The sequence below is a fragment of the Hemicordylus capensis genome, chromosome 3, assembly GCF_027244095.1.
Source record: "Hemicordylus capensis ecotype Gifberg chromosome 3, rHemCap1.1.pri, whole genome shotgun sequence".
NCBI lineage: Eukaryota > Metazoa > Chordata > Lepidosauria > Squamata > Cordylidae > Hemicordylus > Hemicordylus capensis.
Window position 1 is genome coordinate 139,913,496 of NC_069659.1, and position 21,124 is coordinate 139,934,619.

General features: G+C 41.5%; 1 protein-coding gene across 4 annotated transcripts in view; it reads left to right on the top strand.

The window, feature by feature from the left end:
- RASA3 (RAS p21 protein activator 3) overlaps window positions 1–21,124 on the top strand; it is a 302,321-nt gene that overhangs the window by 265,476 nt on the left and 15,721 nt on the right. For all 4 annotated transcript variants that reach the window (XM_053309444.1, XM_053309443.1, XM_053309445.1 and 1 more), the window contains 6 exons: window positions 290–396; window positions 2,740–2,817; window positions 4,309–4,386; window positions 5,876–5,949; window positions 17,321–17,427; window positions 18,410–18,492. In XM_053309444.1, coding sequence (XP_053165419.1) covers window positions 290–396; window positions 2,740–2,817; window positions 4,309–4,386; window positions 5,876–5,949; window positions 17,321–17,427; window positions 18,410–18,492 — 527 coding nt within the window. The remainder of the gene's footprint in view (window positions 1–289; window positions 397–2,739; window positions 2,818–4,308; window positions 4,387–5,875; window positions 5,950–17,320; window positions 17,428–18,409; window positions 18,493–21,124) is intronic.

Genomic DNA, 21,124 nt, shown 5'->3' on the forward strand with positions numbered 1-21,124 from the left:
AGATATCTGGAGTACAGTACCTTTCCCTCACTACCAAGTAATTACAGGCCACTTCATAATCAAACTTTTATGGAAGGAACAGAACAAATAACCAAGGCTGTTGTAGCATAGTGGTTAAGAACATAAGCCATCATGAGTTGGAAACCCCTGATCTATTTCTCTCATTTCTGTTGTGAACTAACTACAAGGCCTTATGAAGCCCCTGACACTCATTTTCCTTTCTGTGGTTGTCTGTGGCTTAAGGGTGGAATTATGATTGGTGGTTTGCATTGTGTTTTTTAAATTACAGATGACCCTGATGTTAGGTACACAGCTGTAAGCAGTTTTATTTTTCTGAGATTCTTTGCACCTGCAATTCTTTCTCCAAACCTCTTCCATCTTACAGCACACCACCCAGTAAGTATTAAATCTACCAGATGCAAAGGTATTTATGAGGTCTGATGTGGTCCTCAGTGTTTCCTACTTGAGGCCCTGTGCCTTCAGGAATCACCCACCTTTTAGTCTCTATGTTGTAGCAAGTCATAATTTAAATAAATTCTTTACATTGAGAAGTTTTATCATGTAAAAGTATTTTTAAATTTCTCATGCTGTTTTTGCCATGTGGAATTCACATCAACATAGGTTTTACATGTGCACTGCAGACTGATTAAAGGAAAAAATGTCTGTAAATAGCCTTAAGCATGCAAGTACAGCAGCTACCTTGGAAGTATGGGTAAAGACCAGGGGGAGGGTGTGTGCAGAGGAGATTGAAACTAGGGGTAGCAATTGGTGGGAATCCAAAGGAGGCTGATCAGTGGAAGATTATAGATTGAGCATGTATGTGCATGTGAAGAAATTTTGAAGCTGTGTGTGTGTCTCAATATTAAAAATAAAATGTTTGGCCATAATCTACAACAGGCCTTTAGGCACATTCATAGGATGTCTGCTTTTTTTCTCTTCCCCCAAGACTATAATTGCAACTGGTTTTAAAAATCCCTTTAGTTTCAAAAGCAGCTTGCCATATGGTGTGGGGAGCTGCTGGGTGGGGTGGGAACCAATAGGTTACAAACCCTACTAGATATAGCAGCTTAAGTCACGCAGTTCTCTTTATTATGCTTTTTATATCTGTGATCCTAGAGATACCCTGTGTTCAAATTAGTCAGCAGTTTTCTGGAGGATAGCACAAACCTAGTATGGGTGGCTCAATTTCCCTGATACAGCAATTTTTTACTTCCAGGTTGAAAAATATCTTCAGTCTGCTTATTAGTATATAAAAATAAATGTTTTATAAGACTATGAGGTCATTCACACAATCAAAAACTGTGTTCTACTCAAATTTGGGAGTTTTGTGTGCTCCCAGTTTTTATTTGTGTGGAAGCAAGCTAAGAGGAAAACCTGATTAGAAGTGATTGTGTGGAAGTAAGATAGAAGGGAAAGCTACCCAGGCTTTCCTCCTACCTTGCTTCCACACAATCGAAAATTGGGAGCACAGCACCCAAACCCAAGTAAAACAGTTATTGACTGTGTGAATGACCTCTATGTGTATTCATGCATACAGATTTTACTCTGAGCATGTGAAGGTTCATGAAGAAAACAAGATTTGTATTTAGACATCACAGGGCTGAGTCTTTTGAAGTAATTTCCAGGGTCCTGGGCCATCTGCAAGGAAAGCTGCCTCTTTGAATGCATCAGGTTAGCAGATAGTATAGACTATTATGAGAACTCTGTTTTGAAAAAGTGTAGAATGTTATATTCTGGCTAAGAAAATACCATCTTCCTTGGGGGAAAAAAATCAATTAGCAGCAATACTTCTGCAAATATAGTAACATGTTGCTACAACAGTATATAAAGCAAAGACATTTTGCTAGGTTAGAATTACCAATTGTGTGAAAAGAAAGTCCTGTCCAAAACAAGTTAAGCAGACATTTCTGATGGAAAGCTCTGAAAACTGTGCTATGCTGGTCACAGTTTAATCCTAGGTGTGTGTTCCTAGAAGTCCTCAGCAGCTTCTAAAAACCAGTGCTGTATATCTGGTTTGTGATTATTTTAGTATATTTTTATTGGCTGACATAGTGACAAATGAATTGACAGTGCTCTGTGAGGAGCATTGTCACTTCTATGCTGTAGACTAACGGTATGCAGGGAGGGGTAATTTCCCCCTGCCCCCTGAAGCACCCCCTGCAACCTAAAAATGAGTCCCTGAGGGTCACATAGCCCCCAGGGACTCACTTCCAGATCACAAAGAGCACTTCCGGGGATGGGGCAAATCAGTTGAAATCTTACTCCCTGTGCCAACGCACACACTCCATTCTGTTGGAAGGCGGCAGCACTGTGTGAGCACCACCACCACTTCAACAGAAGTTCTGGTGCTGCGTTAATCAGGATGTCAGCCAAAATATTTAAAGCACCTTAAGGTGTTGTTGGGAGCCTAATACCTAATTAATTTGTTTCTGTGTGCTGAATTAAGTAGATATGAGATTTGGGGTGAATGGAGGAATTCCTAGACTTTTCATACCAAATTTTTCATCCAAACATTCAGCATGAATTTACCAACTAAACAAGGAGGCTGGAAAATTCTGCTGCTGAAAGAAGCTGGACTTTCCAAGACGTGATATGTCCTCCCACAATAATGTACTCTAGGGTAGGGAAGGGATGTGCTTTATTCTACGTGTAAAATAGATATTGGCATACAAGAGTAGTACAGCCTTTGTGTGTTTTTTGCATGCTAACCATATTTCAATGGCTTTTGCCCTTTTTTAGGATCCACAGACCTCAAGAACTTTGACACTGATTTCCAAGACCATACAAACATTAGGCAGCTTATCAAAATCTAAGTCTGTAAGAATTTCACATTCTTTTTTTCTTTTTCTGGGTCATTTTGACCAAATGCCTTCTTTTTAATATGTTTGATTATGTTCTTTTAAAGGAATCCTTAAATAAGGATTTGGGGCACAATCCTTCCCTGAATGAACACAGTACCCACATGTAGAGAGACCTCCAAAGGATTAATTAGACAGCAGATTTTTACATATATATTCTGCCACCCCGCCAACAAAACAGTGGATGGCAGGTGCCATATTAGAAGAGGTATTCCCTTCTCTCTTCTTGACTCAAAAAGGAATGATTCTTCTTTGATGGTATCTGCTGTCACACATGCATGCATCATCTGAAAACTAAGGGCCATGTTTCCCCCCTCAGAAGTATTTATTTATATACACATTTATGTACATTGACCCAATTAATTGACCAAAGCTTATATAATTAAATGAATAAGTTTTCTTTAACTAGGTGACAGTTCTAAACATTAGAGTACATACCTAGTGTATATTTTAAGCTAGTTTACTCTCTGTGGGTGAGATCATGTTGGGGAGACAAATGGGAATCAAAAGACAAATGGGAATCTCATGACCTCTCTTCAAGACTAGCTCCCCTTTGAGCAGAACCTGGTTTAGCATATACCTGCTCTTTTGGTGCACTGCTTTAACATACCTACCGTTTTTCCTGCACTTAGCAGGTGGCTGAAGAACTTCAAGGTCCCTTCCAGCTCTAAAATTCTGTTATTCTATAAGTCGGCAGAAGGAGAAAATATGAAGGAATCCATAATTATTTTTTTAAAACTGTATTGTTACAATAATTTGAAATTATACAATGGTATTAAAAATAGTAATGAAATATGGATTTTAAATGTGGGCATACAAGTAGGGGTTCAGGTATTCAGGAAGTATGACCTCTGATCTCATAGTTTCCTGGGCTAGCAAAAGGAATGTTTGAGAGCTGATTCATGCAACAAATTGGCTTGGCCAGCCATTTTTTCTCCCAGCTGGGATTGAAACTTGCTTTTAGCGTATAGGTCAAGTGAGGGGTTAGTGAGGTACTGAATCCCTGAAACAGCACATTTGGCATGAGAAAACTGCATCCTGACCGGAAAAAGGTCACTCCTGCCCACACACAGTGTTCATGTGAATTAGTCCTGAATTTGGTCATAAATTGCTTGTGGATTGCAGCCTCTGTTTCTACCAGCCCCTTGGCACTTATTTTCAGTTTAGAATGAATGGCTATTTTGAGAAAACAGAGTTTGAACTGCATCCAGAGTTTAAAAGGAAATATCTTGATTTGTGGGCTTGGCATGTGAACCAATACCTTTGAAAATTTTTTGCCTGCTTTTAGCAATTCAGGCCACATGAAAATAGCTTTTAGGCACTTTTCAACATTGAAGAAAATGTGTTAGACCAAGTCGCTCTTAAGTTTCTGCTGACCTGGGTATTTTGATTCTGTGTATAAGTTGTCATGTTTCAAAATAAATAATACCTAGTGGTGGTTGCATTTCAGGCAAGTTTCAAGGAGTCTTACATGGCTACATTTTATGACTACTTTAATGAGCAGAAATATGCTGATGCAGTCAAAAATGTAAGTATTGTCAACAATGTTTTGTGTATGTTTTGGCTTAACAATGTTGGCTGGTTCAGTAAATACATACTTACCTGCATATCTTTTCATAATCAGCTGAACAAAAAATAAAACAAGCATGTTCAAGGAATGCTGAAGAGTAGCTAAAAATGGAGGTAGCAGAAAACATGCACAGTAAATTTGTATATGTTCTTTGGGGTGAAAATTTGCCCCCCCCCTTCAACAGATGTAGAGCCAAACACTATGAAAAACAAAGGATTGTGACTGCAGTGAAATGAGAAGTTTCTCCGGAAAGGATAATAGGTGTATGTATTTGAAACATGGTAGCTGTTCCCTCAACCGCACAATCAGGTAGCCATGAACAATAGTGGGAGCCATTATTCTTTTACATACTGTAGGCCAGGGATAGACTGGAAGTAAATTGGGATCTCCTGGTGAGCTGCAGTAGATCAGCAAGAGTTTTTGACTCCCGGTTGTTTAACGACTGCAACAGAAAAGTTTCCCCCCCTTAAATTAGGCCTCTGATATAAAGAAAACTTAGGGGAGACCTAGAACAGTTTTTGTGTGAAAGGACAGTGAGCTCAATACTGAAATCAACTTATTGGACTGAGCATGTGCTCAGAGGCACCCTGATGCTTAATTCCAAGGAGCAAATTACACGTGGTGTTAAATGTGTCATTGGTACTGACATGCTTAGTTTTTATTTAGTCAACAGAGCTGCTTGAGTCCTGAACTGGATTGTGACAGTTGGGGAGGAGTTTTAACACTTTACCCCCACTGTGGTCCCTATTCAGATAGGGCACCTCCCAGCTTCTGTTTTTTTCCAGGAGAAAAGCTCCATTTGCCACTTTTTTCTTGGGGCAAATAACAGTTGTGGCAGAGAGCTGACCTGGATTGAAGCAAAAGGTTAAAGCTTCCCTTTCCCATGCTATTGAATAAAGAAAAACTAAGCAAATTGGGGCCAATGATGCATTTAACATCATGTGTAGTTTGGTCCCCAGGGTATAGGCTCCCTCCTCAAGCCCAACATCAATAATCACCAACAGCAATATTTGGGTTAAATCTTTCGGTGGTCACAGACCAGTGTGGGAATACCTGTTGGAGGAGCAGCAATAGTAGCAACCATACTTGCAAGATAAAATCTAAAGGGTTTTTGATTTTGGGTTGAGGAACAATGAGAGTGATATTTATCTGTGGTGGTTTCTGTGAATGCTGGTAGAAGTGAAGAAGTGATTCATGGGTCAACGATATATGGGGACATACCATACGAGTCATAATAAGACTCCTTTCTAATTTAATGTGGACTTCACACTTCATTTACTTCATATAAAGCTTTCTAAATGAAATTTCTTTTCATAAAATGGTAAATAATTAAATGTTTACAATTCATTAGGATTTCCAGCTGTACTTTATGAGATCTGTCGACAGTTAATAGTTGTACAAGATCTTTGTTAAATCTTTATTTCATATATATTAATTTTTCTCCAAGTTTTTAGACCTGATTTCATCCTCTGGAAGAAGAGATCACAAGAGTATAGAGCAGCCAATACTACTTAAAGAAGGGTGAGTATAGAACAATTTTTATTTTTAAAAACCCTATTCTTATATAGTAAATGGTTCATCTCCTTCAAGTGATGTACTAGTGCCACAAGATTCTGCTCTCTGGTAGCAGAAGGCATTTTTCATTCTTTGGGATTGTCCCGTCCACGCTATAGGAGGCAGGGCCTCCTTGCAGATTGTCTCCTCTGCCGAGGAAGGGCTCTCTGCCACCAGGTCCATCCCTGCTTTGTGGCCCGGCCCTTCGGTTTAGGCTGAGGTCTACAAAACTCAGCCCTTATAGTTCGTTTTTACTTTTCTGTTCATTTCATTTCATTTCAGTTCAGTTCTTGAATTCTCTTCTTTGACTTTTTCTCTTTTCCCATTCCCTCATTCCCTAATCTATACCTCTTTAGCAGGACCAGGGCCCTTTCACAAGAAAGGGGAGACAAGCGGCGCCCCAAGCCTCCCTTCAGAAAGGGGGACTCTGAGCGTATAGCTGCACTAGAGCATGCTGATTGATTTGGGTGGCAGCACCACCAGCCATCTCTGGATGCTTGGTACACAGCTGAGCCTTCCCATCCTTCCTCCCCCTGGCCAACAAGCTGTGATTGGATGCAATAGTAGCAATAGAGGCACAAGTGGTGAAATGGGCTGCAGCAGCAGTGACAAATCCAGGTGGGCCAGCAGACCATTCTGCTTTTCTATTAAGCTAACAGGTTGGTCTGGACAGGGAACCCACAATGGAAGCAGCTAGACAGATGGACCTTGTCTGCACGCCATTATGCTCCCACCTGCCTTCTCCTCCCGTTCTCCTCCCACCTGCCTTTTCATTTGGGCTGAACAGGTAGGGAGAGCTAAAGAGAATTCAGAGAAAAAAGAAGCTGACCAGCAGCAAGAGGTAACTCTCCCTCTTCACCCTGGCCCACATGCTGCTCAATATTATTCTAGCATTTCTGATGAGCCACACTGCTGCAAGCATTTAAGGAAGCACTGGTGGTCTCACGCAGGTGCACAGATACTCAAAGATCTGGTTCGTGATCCGTTGAATCCATTAGAAATGGGGTTCTCCATCTGCATGGAAGCCTCTCGGTGTGGACTACCACAGCTCCTTGTGGCGCTTTCTCCCCACCTCACATGACCATGTGCCTATTTAAGGCAGGAAGAAATGCCAGCACTTCAGTTCCTTTGCGACTGCTGTAGCGATCGGTCACTCAGTCTCTGTTGCTCCTCGTTTAGGTTCCTCTTTTTTGTGAGTTCTAGAGAGAGAGGGTTTAAAAAAAAAGGACTGGTTTACTGGGAATTGAGTTTAACGGAACACTTGAGTTTAACGGAACCCTAACCGGCGATGGATACTCCTAAACAAACTGAGAAGAAATGGGGCAAAAAAAATTAAAACGATGTGCCGAGTGCAAGGCAAAACGTCTGTCGCAAGATGGGCATGCCTTAAGCTTTATTTGCCCACAATACCTCCTCGTGCAAAGTTTGCCAATCATTTACAAAGCAAACCCGCCACAACAGGGAGCTTCGTTTGAAGGCTGCTCTATATGACAATGTTTTAAGTCCCCGGGTCAATCTAAGGAGGGGGTGTGCTCATCTGTAAATCTTCTGGCCTGAGGGCTGAGACTTCAGCTCAACTCTTGATGCCTGTTTTTAAGTCTCTGAAACCACCAAAGAGACATGGAGACAAAATGGCGGAGGTGTCAGAGCCTTCCAAATGGAAGAAGAAATCATTGACATCGGAGGATACTCCTTCCCCATCGACAGCACAGGATGTAGTCATAATATCGGTGTTGAAGCTGTCGGCACCAAGCTCAGACTTTGCTTTGACAATGAAAGAATCAACTTCAACATTGACAGTGAAGGAGCCGTCTTCAGCATCGAGGGCATCAGCGTCGAAGGTGCTGGCATCAACTTCGACGCACTCCACTTTGACTCCTGCTCTACCTTCGTTTATCTCTAGGCCTTTGACACTGAGACCAGCGACTCCTACGGTGTCAAGGCCTACCTTGGTACCGAGAGTGATGTCTCTTTCACAGGCAGTGACTCCAATAAGATCATCGTCTACACTGATGGTGCGAGACGTATCCTTGGCACTGAATACACCAATTTTGACAGAATAGGTTACTCTGCGTTGTCAGGCCCCAATCACGTTTGAGATCGAAGATGTTGACGCTGATGATATCAAGGAGACTGGAGCTTTGGACCCCAAAACAGCCTAATCTCTGCTTTCAGTGCTGGACTCCAATAGTACTACCCCATCTATGTCGGCATTTAGGGGATTCCCACCATCTGTAGAACTTGACACTCATGCAGAGCCTCAAGAGTTGGGGGAGTCAGCTACTACTCAGAAGCACCCGCCTATGTGTTATGCGCTTACAGCAGAACATCTAGCCACTACCACCAGCTGGCACATATGCAGTTTCTCTGACCAAAATCTATCCTCTACCTGCCCTTGTGGTTTCAGACAGGATTTCCCAGGACTAGCATACAGTTACCAGAAGGCTAGATTGTGGAAGTCATCGACGTTCGACAGACGGAGCTCGCTGGAGATGGCCTTTCCCCACAGTCTCCCTGTAAGAATACTAGCTGCGGAGGATGGTTCTGCACCTGTAACGAAACAAAAGATGATGACTGCAGTTGTGGCCATTCAGATGGTGAAAGAGCCCCAGCTGAATACACTTCAGTAATGCTGTCTAAACAGACTCAGGCGAAGGTGAAGCACAACATTAGCTGAAACACAGACTGATCCTCCAACGCCTGTGTCTCCACCTCCTCAGGAGCCTCCTGCACGTGAGCAAGAATTTGACTCCTCGCCAGCTCCATCTGGAAGTCATCATGGCTCTTCTGACTTTGAGTCAGATATGGAAACGGTTGATCAAGATCCCTCACCGGATGTTGCTGTGCCTGTTGTTACGAAGGCAACTCTGGCCCTACAGAAAGAGGTACAGGAATTATTGAACAAAAAAGCAATTGTCCCAGTACGGTGGGCACAGAGGCGGGATGATTTCTATTCCTGCTGTTTTCAGATCCCCAAAAGGGATGGCGGAATAAGGCCTATAATGGACCTGAGATATCTGAACAAGTTCATACATGTGAAAAAGTATTGAATGACAATGTTGTAGGACATTCTGCTGCTTCTGCATCGGGAACGGTGGCTTGCATCATTAGACCTGCAGTATGCTTATTTCCATGAAGGTATCAGACAATCAGACAGAAAATATCTGAAATTCACGGCGAGCAACTCAGTTTACCAGTATCAAGAGCTACCATTTAGCCTCTGCACTGCCCCTCCCCCCTGGTCTTCACAAAGTGCATGGAGGTAATTGTGGCGCACCTCAGAACCAGGGGGATAGTGATTTACCTTTTTCTAGATGATTGGCTACTCACTTCAAAAGACAGAGAAGGGTTACTTTCTCAGATACAATACTTGCTACAGCTTCTCTGAGACCTTGGGATAGAGCTCAACTGGAAAAGTCTCATCTGAATCCTGTAACATCAATCTCCTACATAGGAGCAATCCTGGATACACAGGTGGGGAAGCCCTACTTACCACATGAGAGATTCCAGGCCATGTCGGAGCTTGTGTATCCATTCCAGGCATGTCCAATACAGCGCGCAAGGCAGATTCAACACCTCCTAGGCCTCATGGCATCCTGCAAGGTGATAGTTCATTACACATGCCTAAAAATGAGAAAATTGCAATTATGGTTCATATCCACCTTCCATCTGAATGTAGACAGCCCCCAGAAACTGTTACGCATACCTCCGCAAATCCTCCAGTCCCTGGGTTAGTGGATGCATGCAGAGAACTTTCTGCAAGGGGTTCCTTTCAACCAGAGTCTCCCACAGTGTAGGTAACAACGGACGCCTCATTGATGGGCTTGGGAGGTCACTGCAACAACAGTATAGTCCAGGGGCAGTGGAGCTACCAACAGAGACAGCTCCACATCAGTTTCTTGAAGCTTCTGGCAGTGTTTCAACCCATGAGGGCATTTCTACCTATGCTTCAACGAACTGTGCAGCTATAGTTGGATAATACTGCAGTGACTGCCTACCTGAACAGGCAAGGTGAGGGGGGGACAGTATCCAGATCACTGTGTGCCTTAAGTGTTCAAATATGGCACTGGTGCATCAGGAACCGTATCACTCCCCAAGCAATACACATAAAGGGGATAGACAATGTGCTAGCCAAAGATCTGAGTCGCTCGTTTGCCAGGGCAGAACAGCATGAGTGGGAATTGAACATCAAGTACCTGATATTCAGGTCATGGGGGTACACCAAGATAGATGTGTTCATGAAAGCTCACAATGCCAAGTACAAGACTACTCAAGAGCGGTATCAATAGGGACGTGTTCCAGATAGATTGGTCCAAGCACCTCCTATATATGTACCCTCCTCTGCCACTCATAGGGAGAATAGTAGCATGACTTCTGGCCAATCAGGCCGCGTGCATTCTGATGACCCCATGGTGGCCTTGGCAGCCTTAGTTTCTGCTTCTACTCAGACAGTCTGGTCACACACACAGGAGACTTCTACAGTGCCTAGATCTCCTGTCACGTGAAAATGGGCAGGTGCTGCACCCAGGGGTGGCCACTAGGAAAAACTATGCAAGTAAATGGAAGTGATTTAATTGCTATGTGGCTTCAAAAGGCTCCCGCCCTGTAAAAGCTTCAGTGAAACAGATCCTGCTATACCTGAAAACACTAAAGGCCGCCCTGCTGTCTAATGTTTCCATAAAGGTGCATTTAGCTATGATTTCAGCGTGACATCGAGGCTTGGATGGGAAGATGGTATTCTCTCATCCCAGCTGCAAGAGCTTCCTGAAGAATCTCACCAATCTATATCCACCAGTGCGGCAACCACTAGAACAATAGAGTATATCCTTGGTTCTTTCAGCTCTGACGAATGACCCTTTGAACCACTGGCTACAGCTAGCCTAAAACTTGTCTTGCTAAAGACTGCCTTCTTAGTGGCTATCACTACCACCCGTAGGGTGAGCGAACTTACAGCCATGAGGATGGACAAACTGTACAGGCGTTTCTATCTGGATAAGGCTTTGCTACGTCCAGATACCGATTTCCTCCCAAAAGTTGTGACAGACTTCCATATAAGCCAGTATATTGTTCTGCCTACCACCTTTAGCACACTCACTACTTGTCTGGAGAAATCTCTCCCTTCCCTAGACATCAGGAGGGCACTTCTAATCTACCTGTCAAAAACAAAGGCAATTCGAAAAATGAATTCGCTTCCGCTCAGGCGAAGAACCCCATTTCTCATGGATGTCAACAGATCACTACCAGATCATCAGTTACAGGTGAGCAACTTGTTTTTAGGCATTGGCACTTCAGGAGTACTACTTACATTGTTTTCAATGTAAGTTGTACTTCCAAAGTGCAAGCATACAACTTTGAGTATTTGTGCACTTGCACTCTTGTGGAAGACTACCAGATGACAGCTGTGTCCGTAGTATTCCGGGGTGGTCTCCCATGTGGGAGAACTGTAGGGCATCCACCTAGGTGCCACTCCATATGTTTACTGAACACTATAAGATTAATGTATTCTCATTGGCAAATATCACTTTTGGCACACAGCTGTTGCAGAAACTTCTAAAAACCTTGAATTCCTTCTACTCCTGCTAGGATCCCCTCTATTCCTGAAAACCCATCTAATGTGATTCTGATTTTCTACATCCTAAAGGATGATGAACATTCTCCTTTCCTCTGCCAGAGAAAATGAAAATTTTCTTACTGAAAATCTGTATTCTTGGATGAGGAAGAGGAGCATTTTCTTTCATTTCCAGGTGGTAATGGCTTACCTTTCTAGATGAAGGCTACATATTGAGGTGTTAGATGAAGACTCTTGGGAATTGGTTCCTTCTATCATTCTTTGCACTATCTATTTCTGTTTTACAGTTCTTATACCGTGTGAGTTACATATATTTTTCCCACTGTGTTTTTGTTCTGGAGTTTAACCATGTGAGTTTTCATTGGCTTTTGAAGGAATTCTTTGTGGGAAGGTGTTCCTCCCATTCCAAACTGGGAGACTAGAACCTTCCCTTGGCAGAGGAGACAATTTGTTAACAGGAAGTGCCTTCTACTGTGTGGAAAGGGCAGTTCTGAAAGATGAATGCCCCTCTGCTAAGAACAGGAATTTACAGTAAGAAAATTCCTATTTTCTGGGTCCAGCATATATATATATATATATATACACACACACACACACACACACACACACACACACACACACACGTGTGTGTGTGTGTGTGATGTTTTAATGACTGGAAGAGGAAATTGGAAATACAGTTTTAAAAATTGCAGATGTACCAAATTGGGAGGGACTGTGAGCACCTTCTAGGATATGGTCATAATTGAAAATGTAAGAACATGTTGTTTTCACCTGAAGTATGTTCTCGAGTTATAAGACATTGAATAGATTTGGATTCAGGCTCAAAAGGCTGCCTATTTCTAGCTTTAGGAATATGAATGCAACTGCCTTAATTATTCTCCCCCTCTCAAAGTTTGTTCCCCTCTTTAATTTATTTGCAATGTCTTTCTTTTGCTTTTTAAAATAAATGTGTGTAATTTGGTAACCTTCCTCTCTTAAATGTGATATTTTTGCATCTTTATTTTTTCTTTTGCTCCTGTCTGATTTTTTTCTGTCTCTTCTTGCTTGGCCTGCTGTGTTAAGGACTCTTAAACTAACAGTAAAGAAAGTTGATGATAATAGTTCATGCAGGTAAGAGGGTAAAGGCAGTTGGTGTTTAGTTGTAGCTACCTGCCAACAGTGTATTCTCCCTTCATATTGAAAAAGTATGTTTAATTTGACTTTGGGGAAAGGAAATTAGCTGTGGTTAATATCCACGCAGTGTGGCTGGAAAACAGATAGGGATGTTTTGCATTGTGCTGCATAGGCAGCTGTTGAAAACACAAGTGTATGCAGTATGTATGTGTTAGCTCTTCAGGCAAGAGCCTCATGCTTTCTGTGTTCAAGGGTGGGGTTGTGTGGTGTGTGTGTGTAATTACATGTTCATTCTTCCCTCCCTTCAGGAAGCTAAGGGCAACATAAACAGTTCTCCTACCACTCCTGTTTTATTCAGTGAAATAGGTTAGGCTGAGAGGAGATGACTCAAGGTCACCCATGGCTTAGGTGTCCCTGATCTTAGTCTGACATGCTAACCTCTACACCACATTGGCTTTGATCTTAAATCTCAATTAAAATAGTTAAAATGCTCCATCTGTGTTTATGCCCATATGGTTAATATAGTTTATAAGTATCACCTCCCCCCTCTAAAAATGGTTCGGCTTCTGTCTCCATTCCAAAGAGAGTGGCGGGGAAGACCAATAATTCACTACACCAGACAGTCAGGCCAGTAAATTGTTGTATATGTTGCCTGAAATATCTGCAGTCTCTTTGCTCATTTTTGCTACACTGGTACTATTAGTGCAGCCATTCAGTCAATGGCTTATTGCCTATCTGATTCTAATTGTTTTTCACTATTACTAAAACAGACAAACTAATAACATGATGACCTTAAAATATGTGACTTCCCATGTACTTCAGTTGCACTGGAAAACTTAGCATGTAAAAAGTTGGAAAATAAGCAAAAATTTTGGGAGTATAGCCATATCTCTTCTAAAGCACATCAAAAAAGGCATTAGGAGAGACAGGTCTCTCTCCATTTTCTCCAACAACCCATATGTGCCCTTAACATGTTAAGGTATTGTAGCAAATTAAAGCTTTTGTCTCAGAGCTAGGTCGCAGGGGGACAAGAAATGTCAAGTCATCCCTGGTGAGCTGCCTGACTAGGCTTCTCCTAAAAGCTTTCTATATTTCTGGTAAATTTAAAATGCTGCCACCAAGCACCCTAAAACTTGCAGAAAACCGGACCAGTGGATTGGGTGCTTTAATCCACGGTCCCTCTGTAACTGGGAATTTGGCAAATACAAAAAACCTTCCACATGTAAGCTTACACGGGATGAGAAGAACTGATAGCTGCTGAGCGCTTGATGCTTTTGCACCAGAGAAATCCCTCTTCTATGCCCCCTTTTTCTTGAGTAAAAAAAAATGAGAGGCAGAGTAGAAGGAAAAGAACAAAACAACAACAACCCAGTTTTATTCAATTACTACAGACTGCTTCCATCTGAGGCTTTTAGGTCTTAAATATACTCAAAAATACTTAGTAGGTTACAAAAATAGGTTGTCTAAGGCTTCAGTTTCAGTCTGTATTTAGGCACACTTAAAAGTTTAAAGAGTCTTTTGCAACGCCTTAGGTAGGTTGAGCGTAGGCTAGTGTATCTTATTTTAATTACATTGCAGTTAAACAATAATAGAACAGTATCAGGAATATGCAAAGCAAACACAAAGAAATGTAAGTTTCTAACACAAAATCTAACAGACTATTCCCTATGCTGAATTCTCTTTTCCTTGAAAACTCACCCAACATCTGATGAGAATCAAGCTTCCTGCAATCCTGTCCCTCAAGGACCTGTAGTTATTCCATGAGAGAAACCTCCATGCTTGCTTTGACCATGAGGGAGCAAAAACTCTATGCCCCTCACTAGGCATTTCTGCACGCGCTTCTCTCCAACAAAGACCACCCTTCTTGTTCCCAGAATTCCCAGCCACTGCTCTCTATGTCCCACCCACTTGGTATACTGATTGGCTGTCCTGGATTTCACCAGCCTATCAGTCAAGATAAGGATACACTCCCTGTTAGGGGAGGCTGAGCACTACACCCTTCCCTACTTAAATTGAGACAGGCAGCTGGAAACGGGAGTTGTCAGCTCCTGTCGACTCGGCATTTCTTGTCCCCCATGTGAGCTAGCTCTGAGACAGAGACAAAATTTGCTACATGTATGTATTCCTGCTAGTTCCCTTTTCTTCAGCAGCAAGTAACTTTCCAGTTCTTTGATCTCTTTTGACCAGAAATCTATCACTGTCCTTAAAGTTGTGCATAAAGCTATATCTAGTTAGATGTCTGACTTTGATCAGCAACTAGTTTAGGTGGAGCAATGTTTTGAAAGATGCCTGCACAAGTTCCGTTGCCACATAGCCAGGGGTGTATCTAGGGAAAATAGCACCTAGGGCAAGCACTGAAATTGTGTCCCCTGTCCAAATATCTGACACCCATCTTTCAGATAACTTTACCATAATAACAGCTGAAAAATACAAGTCAAGCTCGTTAATCTTTTAATCTTTCAAAAATTATTTAACAGTGGATGTAGCCAGACCAAAAAATGTTGGAAAACTACAAATTTCAGTATGCTGGGGCTCATGAAATACCCAAATACTATGTGGAGGTGTACTTGGAAAACTGAACAGAAGTGCCTGTCTAATTCTCTACTATGCATTGTAGCATCACAATTACATAAGTTTTAAAAATAAATGGAGAATTTGACTTTTCCCAGACACTCTGAAAATAATTAAAGGATATGTGGAGTACACTGTGTCACTGCTTGGAATATATTCTAGTATTTCAGAAAGATAGTTAAAATGAGAGAAAGAGGGCCAGAAACTCCCAGTGGGCCTTAATACAAAGGATTTCACACTGATTCAAAGACAAACTCACCATTAATAACCATATTATTAAGACATCCCATTTAACTCACTTTTCACAAGAAGCAAAGTAAGAGCCAATGAATACAATCCTAGCTCATAAGCTTCAGCTCAGTATTCACAAGCCCTGATTCTCTGTACATAGTGCCAAACTGAATATTTATTATTATTATTATTAATATCCCGCTCTTCCTCCAAGGAGGATGCCACTACGCATACTCAAATGGCCTCTGTGAGGCCTGGCATGGCCTGGGGCCTCACACAGGACATTTGAGTATGTACGGTGACTATTTTGTTTTCAACGGCCATTTTTTAAAAATTTTAAATTTTAAAAAATGGCTCCCCCCTTCAAATGGCGCCCAGGGCACGTGCCCTGCCTGCACTACCCTAGATATGCCCCTGCACATAGCTGCTGCTATCTCTTCTTGCATATCTACTCTCTGAGAGCCTGATATACCAGTGCTCCCTGTAGCTTTCTGGACACAGTTCAAGGTGCTTTTATTTTAATCGATAAACCCTTTAAAGTGTGTATATTGCTTCCTGTGTTCCATCAGAATCTTTCAACAATTATGTTCAGGGTCATTCAATGTATGCACCAAATATGTATGACTTCAGGCAGGACTTCTCAAGATTGTCTCCAGTTCTGAAATTTCCTCTCCATGAATATTTGCCAAAACCTGACCAATAGCATCTTCTGGAAATGCTTTAATACTGTCTGCTTTGTCTGGTTTTGGAAGCTAAGAGTTAGGTGATACTATTGGACCTAAGAATTAGAATGTAGTCAAAACTGTGCTCTTTGTAGCACACACAGTACAACAAAGATACTGAGCAAAGAAGTTAATTTAATCACTTATTTTGTTTTCTTCCACTCTATTTTGTAACTCAGTCGTGGATTGCTTGAATACTCTGTGCAACTTCTCTCACCAAATAAAAAACTACCTGTGCAAAATGAAGTGTGGGGTTTCTTGTTTTTTACAAACTGTCTCCCTCCATCCAGTATAACGTTTAACCACATTCTGCATACTCTACACTCTGGTTTGTACCTGTATATTAAGAAGTGTCCCTACAATTTAGGGTTCAGCCACCTATTATTTGGTGACTAGATTTTTTTCCCTCCAAATAAAAAATCCAGAGAGATTGCTGTAATCAGTTTATTCATTATATTCAGCCCATGTTGAAAAAATGCAGAATGGAAGCTGTCCACTTGTTCAGGCAGGCTTGTGTTACTTTATACACAAAGTTCTCCCATGTGCATTCTGAGGTGGTGCATCACTGTTTTGAAGGCACCCCCATGTCAGTATTCTTGCATGTGGGAAGTTTCTAGTTAGCCTTCTATGCAAAAGCACAAGTGTTCATATAGGCAATCCTTTATAAGCATTCTGACATGGCATAGTTGCATAAATTCCTAAACTGATAACACAGATTGTCATCTGGAACCTTCCTAAAGCTGAACCAAAGGCCAAACTAGACTTTATTTAGGCCTACATGGTGTGTGGTGTTTTGTGTATTTGGCGTTTGTTTTTACATAGGAGCCATGAGGGGTCCAGTCCAGATCAGAATTGCAGTAGGGTTAAATCTCTCTCTCCTCTGCACTGAGTCCGCACCTGAATTGGAACTCTGCATCGTTGTTCACAAAGGGAGGACCAAGCATGCAGGGCCAAATAGCATGTTCAAAGATACGGCTCGCTTGGTCCTGCGTTTGCATATATTGGCTGAACCCATGGTACTCTGCACTTTATCAAGGTGCATACTCCTCAGTGTTCACTTGTCTCTAAAGACACACTATTTCTCATTGCTAGATACAGCTGTGTAATGCTGCTGGGATCTCATTTGCAATAGGTTCATGATCAAGCGGGCACAAGGCAGAAAACGATTCGGTATGAAGAATTTCAAGAAGAGATGGTTTCGACTCTCAAACCATGAATTTACCTATCAGAAAAGCAAAGGTACCAATGTTTTTGCCAACCCTTTCTTAATAAATAGTGTTTTAAAATGCAAGAAATGTTTGAAAACAGAAAAATACAGCAAAAAAGCCAAAGGGATGATTAACTTTCCAAAGGCTACCCACTACTATAAGATGTACAAAATGCAGTGGTGTTATAAAATGGTGGCTTCATTATATCATTTTCATGTATTTAATATAAAAGGCTAAGGGACCTTTTCAACACAGAATGTACAATTCTAGTTCCTTTTTATTGTTTTGAAGGTATTTGGGAGGTAAAAAACGTTAGTGCCAAATGTGCATGCCTCTTAAAACCTGCAGATTGGGTTTTTATTTATTTTTTGCTATTTTACTCAGGCCAAACTAGAGAGGACATGAAATGCATTATTTGTCTAGTTTTAAAGTAGAAAGAGGAACTGCACAGGGACCCAGTTAAGAATCACAGAGGTCACAGTGTGAGGGTAGGGAGTATTTCAGTCCTGTATAATTTTCTTTTAAAAATTCAGCCCCCTATAAATTGTTATGAGCCCCCAAGGGGGTTGCCATTTGCTGCAATGGCACCTTGTGGGGCTCATAATAGCTTTGGGAGGAATTTTTGTAATGGAAACAGAAGGAAAGGGTTCAGTACCCTATACCGCCAGGCTGTAGTCACAATCCAGATTTGGGTCCCACATGGTGCCATTGAGTTTACTTTAAAATAAGCCCCAAACTAGATAGTAATATGCAGTATCCAGATTGTATTAGTCATGATTAGGTCGTATTGAAATCGATGGGACAAGTTATTCATGAAAAACCTGTCTCATTGATTTTAGTAGTTCTTAGCCATTACTACCTAGCCTGGATGCTATCAAATGCTTTTAATGTTGCATCTACTTGGGCCATTTGCTGTTTTGAAGGTAATGAGATCAGCATTTAGGAATAAGAGGACAGAGTCAAGGAGAATTTTAAACAATCTTCTTCTTCTGGTCTGCAATTGTCTACTGCAGGTGATCACCCACTGTGCAGCATTCCAATTGAAAATATCCTGGCAGTAGAAAAATTGGAGGAGGAGTCCTTCAAAATGAAAAATGTAAGCAACCTCACCCACCACCCCCTCTCCCCATGGTACTGTGTCAAGGCCTTCTCCGTAGTCGTTCCTGGGCTCTGGAATGCACTCCCTATAGCCATTCGTGATTCAACATCTTTACCTGCATTTAAAAGAGCCCTTAAGACACATCTTTTTAGCCTGGCTTTTAGTAATCTGTGAATGTTTTAAATTGTTGTTTTAATGGTTGTTTTACTTTGCTTTTATTGTATTTACTTTTGTGAACTGCCTAAAGCCTTCGGAGTCAGGCGGTATAAACATCAAATGAATGAATGAATGAATGAAAGTTCTTGCAGTCATAGCTACTCCAGTCTCTCTCTAGCAACATGAATATCCTAAAATAAAGATTATTGTTATGGGATTGTATAAGAATTCAGTTAAGTGTAGCATACTTATAGTTGAACTCTCCTAGTAATGATTAACTCTACAAAATGTGAAAGTTAGCTAATTGTTTATTTAAATTGCATTGTCTTATGATTAGACTGCCTATTTCCCCAGGGGTAAATTACATTGTTTAGCCTTCACACTTGCAACAGAGTGCAGATGTGCTATAGAATATAAATGAGAAACATCTCTGTGTGGTTGTTTTATATAACCACATTGATGAATTTGTGTGAGTATTTACAACTAATAAGCATTTCTCCTCTGCATGTATAAAAGATGGATGACATTTTTATATTTGTGCATATTTTTTTACTGTGATCGTTGTTAGATTAGATCCATAATAGAATCCTATCACCAGCAAAATCTGCAGGTTTTGATTTTGTCACGTATGCAGGCATGGAACTGACTCAAGCATCTGCAAAAAAAATATGCAGAAAAGTTAATGTGTAACTAGACACTAAGACTCAAATTACATATGATAGTAGCAGAAAGGAAAAGTTGTGCCGTTGAGTCAGCGTCGACTCCTGGTGACCATAGAGCCATGTGGTTTTCTTGGTAGAATACAAGAGGGATTTACCATTGCCATCTCCCATACAGTATGAGATGATGCCTTTCAGAAGCCCTTGTTTAAACTTGGATCTGTTCCAATCCTGTATAAAGCAGGAGATTAAAAGCCCAGTTTTTAGAGCAAAAGAGACAAGTGAGCGGATGTGCTAAATGCTCCCCTTGTTCACAGAATAGCTTCTGACAGTGTCTCTCCTGCCATCACATTTCCCATGGGCTTTGATACTAGAGGCAAGACCAGCTGAGAGAAAAGCATCTGAAGGGCGAGGCTGAAGAAAAGTACCCAGTGGGCTCTGGGAAAGTTCAGTTCTCCACACCATGCACTCCATCACTCTAAAATTTGGATGTTCAACCCCCACTTTAAATGGCATTGAAGAAGACTCTGGGTTTAATTAAATGTACTGTTGTTGCCATGTGTGATTTAAATCAAAAGGCCAAAACAGGTGTAACATCAGGAGCTCCATGACTACATCTCCTGTGTGCCCCCCCCTTGCCACCTAAAAATTAAAAACTGAGGGTGGGGAGATCAGATGGGGGCTAACGTGCTGAAGCGGGGGGTAGCCCTTTCCCCTTACAGTATTTTCCAGATGAGAATTGCCCTCCTGAAGCCATTTGTTTGTCCTATGGGGGGAAACATAAGGCATAGTTTTCCCAATGCGGCAAATAATTGCTTCAGGAAGGGGAAATTTCCATTTGGAAAATGGCATGGAGGGAAGGGCATGTACACACGCATCACCACCAACACAGTCCCAATCTATTTGCAGCATTATCTAGCTGCTTTCACTTGTTAAAAATAATGTAGGAAACCTGGATATGAATTTCCCAATATCATATCTAGTGGTCTCTAGTCAATCAAATAATAGTTTTGAGGGATATGTGGACTTCGTGTAGAATAGAAGCCTAACAGGAAATGCATAATCCTGCTGCTGCTGTTAGGCTGCTTTTCTAGAGGGTTTAATAATAATGGTTCACATGTTCTGCAGTGTTAGAAAGGTGGAACAAGAGCTGTGAGTTTGCATGAAGCTGTTTTGCCATGCAACCCTGAGGGACATATTCTTGGAAGCCAAATAGCATTTTCTAAGGGAGGAGACATCCGCAGAAATTGCTCCCTTTCTTCTGTGCACATTCTGGATGAGCTCCAAAGCAGCCTCCTGCAAACTTGCTGCTCCCATTCCACCCTTTTAAATCTGCAGAACATTTGAGTAACTGTATTTTCTCATTTACTTTGGGTTTTTTGTGACTTTTTAAAATATTGTGTAATTTTTCTAACTCTTTAGCTTAGAAAAACCCGCAATATTGTCTTAATTAAGGTTCATTTAACAAACCCGGCACTACAGATTACCAAATCCTGTTTGTTTTGAATATCTTGATTTTTTCAGGTCTTGTCCCTTTTAGGGATGTGCAGACCAGCTCAATATCAAGCTGGCCCAGTTCGAGCCAGATACCCGCCCCACCAAACTGGCTCAGGGCTGGTTCAGGAGTTCTTCAAGTTAATTTTTTTTTTTTTAACTTACTGCCTCGGCTGTCAGGAGCCTGTCTTTCCAGCATCGAAGTCACAGTCTCCATCAAGGTCGCTGGAAGGTCCTCGGAGTCCTCTTCGGTCTGCAAGAAAAACACAGAGAACAATTTACTACAGTATCAAGTTCAGACAGCCTCCCCCACAAACTCA